The 12,445-nt window shown below is 44.7% G+C and overlaps 1 protein-coding gene across 1 annotated transcript in view; it reads right to left on the reverse strand.

Annotated features, from left to right (window-relative positions):
- Positions 1-10,911, reverse strand: part of Sos1 (SOS Ras/Rac guanine nucleotide exchange factor 1) — an 86,702-nt gene extending 75,791 nt beyond the window's left edge. Inside the window, exon 1 of the mRNA NM_009231.2 lies at positions 10,295-10,911. Coding sequence (NP_033257.2) covers positions 10,295-10,381 — 87 coding nt within the window. The 5' untranslated portion in view covers positions 10,382-10,911. The remainder of the gene's footprint in view (positions 1-10,294) is intronic.
- Between the last annotated feature and the right edge of the window lie 1,534 nt (positions 10,912-12,445).

Raw genomic sequence — 12,445 nt, forward strand, 5'->3', positions numbered from 1 at the left:
TTTAATTTGAAAGATGACAGACATACTTACTCCCTACTCTATAAAATAGGGACAATACCTACATTAAAATGGTAACACAGGGCAGGGTGGCAGATGCCTGTAGCCCAGGACTACAAAGGTGGAGAAGGATCAAGAGTTCAAGGCCATCCTCCACTACTTATTCAATTTGAGGTCAATGTGGGCTATATGAGAGCTTGCCCAAGAAACAAACAAGTTATAAATTTCATAATGAATGCAAACTTGCTATTTAAGTGATAACTGTAAGCTACACATCAACTACACTGAGAACCAAGAATACAGAGAGACCTTGTCTGGAAAAAAATAAAAATGCTTTAAAAGAAATGTAGTGAGGGATCACTTATTTTGTGTAATTATTCCTATAAACCCATGTGTGAATTTCTACTGAAAGATCTCTGACTTCTCTGATAATGTCATTTTAAATTCTGTGGACACATATAAACTGTATCTGAGTGATACTCTGACCAGAAAAAGCAAAAGACAAAAAAGTTTTTCCAGATATTGAAACTTCTGACATTTTTGATAGCTTTAAAAAATTAATTTCATAGGTTTATTTATTTTCATAGACTTATTTATTTTATATCATGTCTATGAGTGCTCTGCTTGCATATGTCTGTGCATCACGTGCATGCTTGGTGTCTGTGGAGGTCAGACAGGGGCATCAGATCCCTGCAACTGGAGTTGAGTGATTGTGAGCTATCATTTGGATACTGAGAACCAAATCTGCGTCCTCTACAAGAGCAACAAATGCTCTTAACCACAGAGCCATCTCTAGCCCTTAACTACACTTTAAAAGGAAAAAGAAAGAAATTTTAAACTGACTGTGTTTTAAGACATAAGATTCAACAAATTTCAGAATAGATTTTTACCCACATTCCTTCTTTCCCTTTATTATCTGGTATGTGTTGTGTGTATGTATGTGCATACATACCCAGGAATGCACATGAAGGTCAGAGGACAACGTGCAGGAGTTGAACTTGAACTTAGATCACCAAGCTTGCTTCTCTGAGCTCTACAAAGTGTGGCAAACGCCTGCATGCACCCGTGCACTCAAGCACATATCATGAATGCATGCATGTATGCTCACACGTAACTGCATACCCACAAACACAAGCCCGTGTAATGCACACACACAGTGTACTTTTTAAAGAGAGTCTCAAAATCATTTTACAGTTTAAAAATCCCTATCTTAGAATAACATATGAGGGCCCAGGGAGATGACTGAACAAGAAAAGGTCCAATGCCAAGACAGACAACCTGTGTTCAAGTCCCTGAAAACTATTTGGTGACACTCTCCAAAACTGACATCAAAGCACACATACTATCATAAAGCATAAATAAGTATTATATAAAATAATGTTTCAAAATAATAACATCATAGTAATTAAGTGTCCATAATTCTAAAATTTTAAATCACTTTTCAGTGAAGCTAGAAGAATGAGTTCATGGCTAGTCTTAGCTATGCATCAGGACAATGCCTCAAAAACTGGGAAGAAAACATTTTCCCACTTTTATTACTTTCTCCCCTGGGTACCTCCAATCCCACTGGAAATTTAACAAGATTAATTTCATGAGGAACTTCACCGGCCATTGTTTCTGTCTACCTCAGTAAGCAGGGTCCAAGGCTGCACTTGGTTAGTTAAGGCAGTGATTATCTAGGCATCCCTGAGCTGTTTTCTTCAGAGTTACCGTCCTATCTGTGGTTTTGCTAACTACATATTTAACTGCACAAACCAGCCTCACACTAGGAAACAGTTTATTTGATCAGCGGAAGCAAATTACATACTATTAAATTCTAATGAAAATTAAGTTTTTATTTTTATTTACTCTAAGATACCTTTTTTTTTTGTAACATTTAAAGTGTTGAAGGGGCCAAATCACCTACTTTACACGGGGAAAACTGTATATGATTTATCCCAATCAGGCAATTCATAGCCAGAGAAGAGCCTGGTTGGCCACAACAATGGCCCTCTCAGATCTGGCTGGAGGCAGGATAACTGACTAAGGGCCCCAGCTGCTGCACTCTGAAATCCACCGCTGTGTTTGTGCAGGGGCCATGCCTGTAACCAGCCCCTCCTAGTCGATCACTGAGCATGGCAAGCAGACGAAGGCAGACTCCGTTTCTCAGAGATGCAGCATTCCTGTGACAGTCAACTTTCACTCAAAGACTCCCTACACCCTGGCAAATTTTCCTTAGCACTGTAAAATCAAAGATAAATTTTTTTGTTTTTGCTTTGCCTGTTGTTCTGTAAGGGCACCAGAGCCCATGGCACTGAAGTTACAAACAGTTGTGAGCTGCCATGTGGATGCCAGTGATCCTTCAGAATTTCTATCTGGCTGGACTAGGTGGCTCCCTTGGAAGGTAGAGCACAAGGATTATGAGCTCAAGGTCAGCCAGTGAATTTCAAGCTAAGTTGGGCTACAGAATTAGACCTCACAAAAACAAAGCAGACACGGTGACATAGGCCCATAATCCCAGAACTGGGGACATGAAGGTAGGAGGATCAGGAGTTCAAAGTCAGCCTCAGCCACACAGTAAGGCCGAGCCCAATGTGGGCTGCTTGACACCATGGATAGATGTGTGGATATTTAAAACTTTACTTGTCATAAAACACTACTACTAGAAAGTAAATCTGCAAATCAAAGACTAGAAGAAATGATGTGTACCCAGCACGGTAGTACACACTTAAGATGCAGACACTCAAGGAAGTTGAACCATTATGACCCTGAGTTACATGAGGCCTTAAATAAATAAATAAATAAATAAATAGATAGATAGATAGATAAATATCATAAAAATACCTTATCAAAAGGACAGTTATCCAGAATATGTAAGGCATCTTACAATTCAATACTAAAAAGAAAAAAATAATTCAATGTTTTATGGGAAAGAAGAGTTGAGCAGACACTGTCCAAAGGAATAAACAAGAATGACTAATAAGAACATAAAAGCAGAAGGTACCAACAAGGTGACTAGGGGGGCAGAATGTATCTGCTGCCGCTGCCAAACCTCATCACCTCAAATGGATCCTGAAGACCCATACAGTGAAAGGAGAGTATCAATGCCTGTAAGCTGTTCTCTGTCTGTCTGTCTGTCTGCCCCCTCTCATTCATTCTCTCTCTCTCTCTCTCTCTCTCTCACTCACACACACACACACACACACACACACACAGTGCAAAAAAGAATATAAAAAAGTGATCAATGTAATTATCTACCATGGGATACAAGACACAGTTAAAATAAGATAGCACTTCAAACCACTAAAGTTAAAGACTAGTAACATCACACACTGGCAAGGAGCCACCATCTATCACTGTGAGAGACTTTTAAATGGTTTGGCCATCTTGGGGAAAGGTCTAGCAGTTTCTCATAAACAGATCTCTATCCTGCAAGCAATGTCTCGGTACTAGTGTACAAGCAATAAAAGCTGTCTCTAAGCAGACTCCTGTAAGAACCATGGGGGCTGAGTGTGCACACCTGTAACCCAACATCCAGGAGACAAACACAGGAGCACCAGGAGGTCAAGGCAAGCCTGGTTACATGAGACACCATCTCAACAAGACCATTTGAGCCTGTGGCTCACCTGCCACCACGCCAGTTTGATTTGAGAGATCCACATGGCAGAAGGAAAGAACAGATTCCTGTAAGTTGTCTTCTGACCTCCACGTCTGTGCATGCATGTGCATACATGCACAAACACATAGATGCAATTTTTAAAGAACATTTATGGCAGCTTTAATAATAGCTCCGAATTGAAAGCATCAGCTATCCATCCACTAGATAAACTGTGACATAGTTCACATGGTGGGAAAAAAAGGACGGAATTCTTAAAGCATACTCTCAAATGCCTCACTAAAAATATACACTACAGCAGAAGATGGCCTAGTTGGCCATCACTGGGAAGAGAGGCCCCTTGGTCTTGCAAACTTTATATGCCCCAATACAGGGGAACACCAGGGCCAAGAAGTGGGAGTGGGTGGGTGGGGAGCAGAGTGGGGGGAGGGTATAGGGGACTTTCGGGATAGCATTTGAAATGTAAATGAAGAAAATATCTAATAAAAAATTGAAAAAAAGAAAACAATAAAAAAATATATATACACTACTTGATTCATTTACATGATATTCCAGAACAGACAAGAGTAACCGATGTGAGGTGCTGAAATGTTGCAGCAGTGGCGGCTACCTCTGGGAAGAGGGGCACGAAGGGAACCTCAAGAGCCATGGGAGTGGTCCATCCTTTAATAGAGGCTTTGACAGTAAACATTCATTAAGCACTCCAAGTAACGTCTGTATGTTCCACTGCATAGGAACTTCCTACTAAAACAAAAGGAACTGTTTTTAAAAAGCTATTGATTTCTAGTTACTGATGTGGGGTGAAGGATTTAGGAATAAAGTGTGCTTATACCTGCAACTACAAAATTCATCAGGATATCACATAAGTGCCAGGTGTGGTAGTGGACCCCTAAGTCCCAGCACTTGGAAGGCAGAGGTGGGCAAAGGACAGCCAGAGCTGGCTTAGAGTTACAGGTGGGTGGATGGGTGAATGAATGGATAGATACCCTGTCTTTAAAAAAAAAAATTAGATAAGCTGGACAGAGCAGCTCATACCTGTTAGCTCATCACTGGAGGGGGAGGGGCAGAGACAGGACCATTGCCACAAGTCTGAGACCAGCCTGGGCTTCACAGTGTTTTCAGGCTACACTGGGAGAGACTGTCTCAAAACACAACAACAGATTAACGGGAGGGAAAGTGGATAGGTGTGATAAAGCAAACACAGTGAGACAGTAGCAGATTCTAAGCTGATGGCTACATTGGTCTTCACTGAGAACAACTAGTCAACACTAAGCCGCATATATCTAAGTTGTATGATTTGACACCACCTAGCACTATAGCATACTCAAGATAAGTAGACATAGACGTCTCCTTTTGGTTTGCTGTTCTTTCGCTGTGTAGCTAAGAAAGACCTTCGCTCCTGGTCTTCTTGCGCTTCCTTCTCATCTGTGTGATTGCAGGCCTGTGTCAGCATAACCATCTAGACGTCTGTTTTTATAATAACCAATCATCTGTATCAGTTTGCATTTCCTACAGGTTTATGAGAGTGAAGCCTATAGAACATGCTGGTTTTAGTTTGGTTTGTTGGTTATTTAGCGGGTTGGCCACACTGCATGGGCATCAGTAACCTACATTCCCATGTATTCCACTATACGGCTGCACCACAGTTCATTCACTCATTTCCTTGTCGATTACGGATAGTATACATTTCGATTGCTGTGTGGAGCTGAATAGACCTGCCACGGTATTCATACATATGGTTCTTTTGTCAATAATGGGAACTAAACCCAGGATCTTATACACACTAGGTGTGTGCTCTAATCTACTACTGCCTGTACCATCAAACCTGACTCATACATAAGTTTTTCTATAGATACACTTCATCTACTCTACTTCATACTTCAAAATCTGCTGCATTGGGTATCAAAGCTGGGCTGCCAACTGGAGAACAAGGCCTAGACGATCCAAAAGGCCTTTAAGATCAACATGTTCCGCCGGGCATGATGGCGCACACCTTTAATCCTAGCACTTGGGAGGCAGAGGCAGGTGGACTTCTGAGTTCGAGGCCAGCCTGGTCTACAAAGTGAGTTCCAGGACAGCCAGGGCTACACAGAGAAACCCTGTATCGAAAAACCAAAAAAAAAAAAAAAAGATCAACATGTTCCAAATCATTTCATTATGTTACCTGTCTCTCCATCCCAAAGTTCAGTGACTAGCTGCAAGCAAACTTGACTTCCTTAACATTCCTACAGTCACATAGTGAAATGCTAGGTCCCAACGGGTCTGCCTTTTCAACACCACTCACACAGCATCCATCTTAATCCAAATGTGTATTTCCTCTTAGACAGCCTTCTTGCTTCTCTCCCTTACCTTAGGCCTTATTCTTCCTCTTCGTTGGCCAAAGTGAGGCTTCTAAACCTCAAGCCAGGTGTTACTCCCTACTTAAAACACCTCACTGGCCAGGTGTGCTAGCTAGCCCATACTTATAACCCTAGCACTAGGGTAGATGAGCCAGGACAGCTAAGCTACAAGTTCAAGATTAGTCTGAGCTGTAGAATGAGACTGTCTAAAAACAAAGAGCCCTCCCCAATGGAGAAGCTAGAGAAAGCACCCAAGGAGCTGAAGGGGTCTGCAACCCTATAGGAGGAACAACAATATGAACTAACCAGTACCCCTGGAGCTCGTGTCTCTAGCTGCATATGTAGCAGAAGATGGCCTATTCAGCCATCACTGGGAAGAGAGGCCCCTTGGTATTGCAAACTTTATATGCCCCAGTACAGGGGAAAGCCAGGGCCAAGAAGCGGGAGTGGGTGGGTAGGGGAGCAGGGCAGAGGGAGGGTATAGGGAACTTTCGGGATAGCATTTGAAATGAATATAAAGAAAATATCTAATAAAAAAAAAAAAAACAAAAAAAACAAAAACAAAATCCCTGGCTTAAAAACAAGTCCTCTCTCCAGACATATCCACTACCACCTTCCCTCGACTTAGTCTTCTTAATATATGTCATTTATCCTTAGTGCCAAAGGCCATACCTGTTCTGAAACAAGAATCAAGTATTTGTGGGATGTGATAGATGCAGTAGGAAAGACACTGTGGGGCCTAATAAATACATTCAGGAAAAGGAGCAGTGCTCTCCAGAAAGATCTAGGTAGGAAATCAAACAGGAAGGCCAAGGTAAAGCCGTCTTATAAATTCCATGCTTAAAAAACTTAACTTTAGGGCTGCTGAGATGGCTCAGCGGGTAAGAGCACTAACTGCTCTTCCAAAGGTCCTGAGTTCAATTCCCAGCAACCACATGGTGGCTCACAACCATCTGTAATGGGATCCGATGCCCTCTTCTGGTGTTTCCTAGATCAGCTACAGTGTACTTGTCATATACATAAAATAAATAAAAATCTTAAAAAAACAAACAAACAAACCCTAACTTTAACTTAAAGGACATCAACAATTTTGAACAAATGTATAACATGTTCGAAAGTACTTTATAACTTCTGAAATATGTAAAGGCAGGTGGGTTGGGGGTAAGGAACTCAACTGAGAGGTTACCACAGTAACCTCGGAAACTCCAAGCAGTTAGCAGAGCAGAGTCCAAGAGCATGTTAGAGGTTGATAAGCAGAAGGTTTGGCCTGAAGGCAGGCAGCAGTACGGAAAGGAGTCCTAGGCTTCAGTTTTGAGCCAATTAAATAAAAGTTTAAAGCCGTTAATCAAGAAGTTAAAAACTGGTGGTGGGGGTCAGTTTTGAGTATCCCCTTACAGAATTGGCAACATTTCCAAATAACTTTAACTACTGGCAAACTAAATGAAGCATACAAAGGGTAGAAATTCAAAACGCCAAACCAAAAGGAGGGAGATGTGAAGATTTACTAAGTTACAATGTTGCTTTAGAAGCTTTAAAAAAATGTAGCAAGATTTCTAAATAATTTACTTTAAAGTCTGACAAACTCAAGGTAACCTACAAAGACACTTGTTCATCGCCTTTAATCCCAGCACTTGGGAGGCAGAGGCAGGCAGATTTATGAGTTCGAGGCCAGCCTGGTCTACAAAGTGAACTCCAGGACAGCCAAGGCTATAAAGAGAAACCCTGTCTCGAAAAACCAAAACCAAAAGAACAAAAACAAACAAACAAACAAACAAACAAAACAACCAAAATGAGTGCTAACAGGTGTAAGGCCTAGCACCTGTGTACAACAAGTCCAATAGGGTAGCTAATGTGAATATGGACAAGTAAATTAGGACTTAAAATTCACTGTTGAGTTAGGATGGGCCACTAGGTTGAGAAAAATCTCTGGGGTTGAATAGTATTAGACCAGAGAAAATGCACAGGCTATCCAAAAAGCCTCAGGTATGAAAACACACAGTCGGGCACTACGCAAGTAGTTTAAAGTCTGAAGAGCTCAAGATAAGGAGACACCCACACAGAATGTCCAAGGACACAAAATGTCCAAGGACACATCTACACACATACCATAATTCAAGTTTTCAGCTACAAGAGCATATTCAGGCCGGGTGTGGTGGCGCACGCCTTTAATCCCAGCACTCGGGAGGCAGAGGCAGGTGGATTTCTGAGTTGGAGGCCAGCCTGGTGTACAAAGTGAGTTCCAGGACAGCCAGAGCTATACAGAGAAACCCTGTCTCGGGAAAAAAAAAAAAAAACAAAAGAGCATATTCAGAATATGAGAAATATATCCAACCTTGTCTTGGGTGTCTTAAGAGCATTGCAGGTGGAAATGTAAATGAGGGAAAGAACCTCACACATTAGGGAGACTCTGTAAACTCCCTCTTCATATCACTTCTACAGGGAGGTCTCTGCTTCAAATGGAAAACCAACCAACCATGAAGCGATAGAACACAAGCAACACTGATGAACTGGAGACAAAACCCTTTCCAAAGAAAGCAGTCACTCAAAACTCTAGCAGTTGATGGTGAAAATGTATGGCCAGTCCATCTATAATTCAAAACAAACAAACCTCAGAGTTTATGTGATAGTTCTCATTTTAAGAAACTGGTGACTGCCGGGAGGTTGGTGGCGCACGCCTTTAATCCCAGCACTTGGGAGGCAGAGGCAGGCGTATTTCAGAGTTCGAGGCCAGCCTGGCCTACAGAGTGAGTTCCAGGACAGCCAGGGCTATGCAGAGAAACCCTGTCTCGAAAAAAAGAAACTGGTGACTAATTACATACATTGAAAAACAAAACAAAATCCACAATGCCAGCCACACAAAATAGATTTCAGCAAGGACCACCCAAGTGGCAAGTTAGAGTAGTCTGCCAACTTCTACAATGCTCTGTCTACCATTCTAAAGGAGCCTCGAGTGTTATTTTGGAGGTTTCCTTAGAATAGGAGCTATTGCTTTTAAGCCATATACCTCAAACTGGTTCTATGAGAGCTTTTGTACATATAAATCAATTTTTTGTCTTCATCCTGTCCTGTCAAAATACCAAACTTCTAGCATCATGAGGCATTCTTCTCCAATTCTCCAAGCTAAGCAGGCAATTGTGCAGGTAAAGCCAATGTAGAAATGGACTGAAGTCTCATGGAGTCATTAAGGATGCACAACAAGGTGGTCTCTTTGATTTTCTTAGAAAACATACAGAGGTTTGTAAGTAGGGAGACACTTGAGGATAAAGCGCAGGAACCTAAGTCTGAAAGATAAAAGCAAAGTCTTCCAACAAAGCCAACAGTTTCCACATAACATACCAAGAGGGGAAGGGGAGAACAGGGCAGACGAGAAACTGAAAGGTACTGGCCTCTGGGAGTATGAAATACCTTTCAAGACTTTCTGGTAAAATAGAAAGGCTCTGCATAATGGCACAGTAAACGCCAGGTACTCAGTAGTAACAAAACTGCATTTTAGCAAAGATAGCACGAAAATCATCTGAGCAACAAGAAATGGGAGATTAAATTGTAAAACAATTTCTACAGGTAAGGCAAATGAAAACAAAAACCAATCTGGTTGTTTTAAAATCCATTCAAGCACACCTGTTTCAGATGTCTTAGTACAGTATTTACTATGTCACTAAGTGTTGCTGTAGAAGCTGTTAAAATGTAGCAACATTCACGAATAACTTTAACCACTGGCAAACAAAAATCCAAAATGCCTAACCAAAGGACAGACAGTTGCTTTAGAAGCTTTTAAAATGTAGCAACATTTCCAAATAAAAAGATGCAAAACACCAAACCAAATGACGTTCAAAGATTCTCAGACACTTCAAAAGAACCAATCTGAATACAGTGGCATGTGCATCACCGCTGTAATGGGGGAGGGGGTCAAGAAAACGGGGAGTTATGACTGAGGACGAGCACAGCCGAGCAGGCCATGTTCTTGCTGGCAGGCAACCTCGCAATTACTTAGGCAAGCACTGTGGCCAAGGCACTTTCGAGCCAGTGAGAGTACCGGACTCCTAAAACGAGAGGTTGACCGCAGTTCGGAAGATCGAGAAGGTAGGCAATGGCCTTCGTTGACCTCCACGGAAAACCGAGGCTCCTCCAACCCCCGCCTCCGCGCTTGGATGATCCAGACCAACCCTCCCCGACTGTGTGCGGCCTTCCCACGCACCCCGGGCGAGTGTCAACAGCTGGAGCAGCGGACGCGGGGAACCTCGCAGCCCGAGCAGACCTCCCCGAGATCCGAGACCGGGAAGAAAGACGACAGTGGCGCCCCGCCTCCCCACCCTCGCCCAGCCCCGCGCGGACTGCGGCCGGGAAGCGGGTTCCGCGCCCCTACCTTTTTCAGCGCAGGCACCAGCAGCCCCCGCCACTTGGGCGCGTTCTCCTCGCTGAAAAACTCGTAAGGCAGCTGCTGCGCCTGCATGGTGCCCGCGGGGCGCCTCGGGGCGGGCGGAGGGGCGGCGGCTCGCGGCGCGGAGAAGGGCCACAGCCCGTGCACGGCCCGGCCCCCTCGGGGCGCCGCGCGGCCCGGCTAGCGCTGGCGAGGAGTCTGGGGGGCGAGGCCCGCGGCCGGACACCCACCCGACACGCGCGCCGCTCGCCGAGAGCCAACGCAACCCGGCGGCGGCGGCGGCGGCATCCCGCACCACCGCCCCGGGGCAGGCCCCCCGCTCCGCCCCGGGCCGCCCTCCGCCGGGGCTGCGCTCCCCGGCACGGCCTGGCCCGCCGAGAGACGGCGCGTGGATGGACGCTCCGGCCGGTGGCGCCCGCTCGCCAGCGGGGAACTCAAGCGAGAGGCCCAGAACGGGACGAAGCGGGAGCAGGGGTCGGTGGGGAACGGGGAGGGCCCGAGGTCGCTGCCGGGGAATCCGGCCGCTTGGCCGTCGCCGCCGCTGCTGCTACCGCTGCCGCTGCCGCCGCCGGTGTAGCGCCGGAGCTTCCTACTAGCAAACTGAACCTGCTCGCAACTGAGCATGCGCCGCTGGCCCGGGCCGGTTCGCTCCGGGTTTTCCGGCTGCCCGCGGATGAGGAGGGGTGCGCGCCAGAGGCTGGGGAGGGCACTCGCAGAGGCGGGGCTGAAGGACCCTGAAGGCGAACCCGCGACCCGAGAACCTGGGTGTGGGGGCCTGCGAGCAGGCGAAGCGCCCCTTTTGTGTGGTCCCACAGCCCGGGAGCCCATCCAGCTCTAGGAGATCCTAGGCCCTGTGTTTCAGAAAAGGGGTGTGTGTACTTTGTTCCCAGCACGAAGATAAGGAGTGCCCCGAGCATGCACTGTATACTAAACAGATTGCACAAAAGATAGATCCCTCTCACAAAAACAAAACAAAACAAAACAAAAAAAAAAAAAAAACAAAAGGCCCGACTGCTCAGTGTTTGTCTAGTGGGAGGAGAGATTGCCTGTTTCCATCTGCCTTTCCATGCCATGAGGACGTAACGCATACGTGTAGTATTTATTGATCATGTGTCTATTCAAACCCACAAGCTTTTATTTATGGATTTAGTCCATCCTGCTTGGGATCTTTCATAGCTTCAACTGGATAATTAGCTTCTGGAAGGGAGGGATTTCCCCCCAGCCCTCACCTCGCCTTGGTACAGGACCCAGGATAGAGATATGAAAATCACAGAATGCTATAAAAGCAGTATCTATGAATTGTCCGTCCATCCTAAGGATGGACTTGCTTCCTGTAGTGGCACTGTGCAACGCTGTGGCACATGTGCTCTATCATTGAACGCTTTCTTAGTAAAACGTCTTAGTTTTCAGTTTTCATTTCATAGATGAGAAGACAGTTGGAAGAACCATGCTGTTTTGTAGTACAATAAACAAGATCTCACAGATGAAAAATGTTTGAAACCACCATCTTTTAGACTACCTCTTAGGATCTGAATGAAATCTACAAGCCTTTCCTTTTATAATACATGTACAGATTTGCATCTTAAAAAAAAAGAAGTCCCCCTCATTTTGAACGTGTTCAGTAATAGTTTGAAGTCCATCCATTAACCATCAGAGTAGTAAGACAACAGCAGACCTGCTGGTGGGAGGGCTCAGCCAGGAAAGAGCAGGTGCAGCCAAGACTGGGAACCCAAGTTCTGTCTTAGATACCCAAACGCTGGGAGCAGAAAAACTGACTCCCAGAAGTTCGTCTGATCTCTACACATGGCCAATGGCAGGTGCACCACACACAAGATAAATATAATTTTTTAAAGAGAAAGGCAGAGGAATTATAGCTTAGGAAGGACTTAGAAAAGGAATTTCAGAGAACAACTGATATATCAGTTATTTTCAACAACTGGTTTGTGTGGTCTTAAGTGACTGAACCAAATCAACTATTATAGAAAACTATTCCTTGGCTTCTCGTTATTAAAACACATTTCAAGCTGCGAGAAGTGATGCAGCCGCTAATCCCAGCCCTCAGGAGAGAGGTAGATGCAGAGGAGCAAGGCCAATCTCAGCTGTGTGGTAGGTTCCAATCCAGCCAGGGCTGCATGA

This window comes from Mus musculus, chromosome 17, assembly GCF_000001635.26.
Source record: "Mus musculus strain C57BL/6J chromosome 17, GRCm38.p6 C57BL/6J".
NCBI lineage: Eukaryota > Metazoa > Chordata > Mammalia > Rodentia > Muridae > Mus > Mus musculus.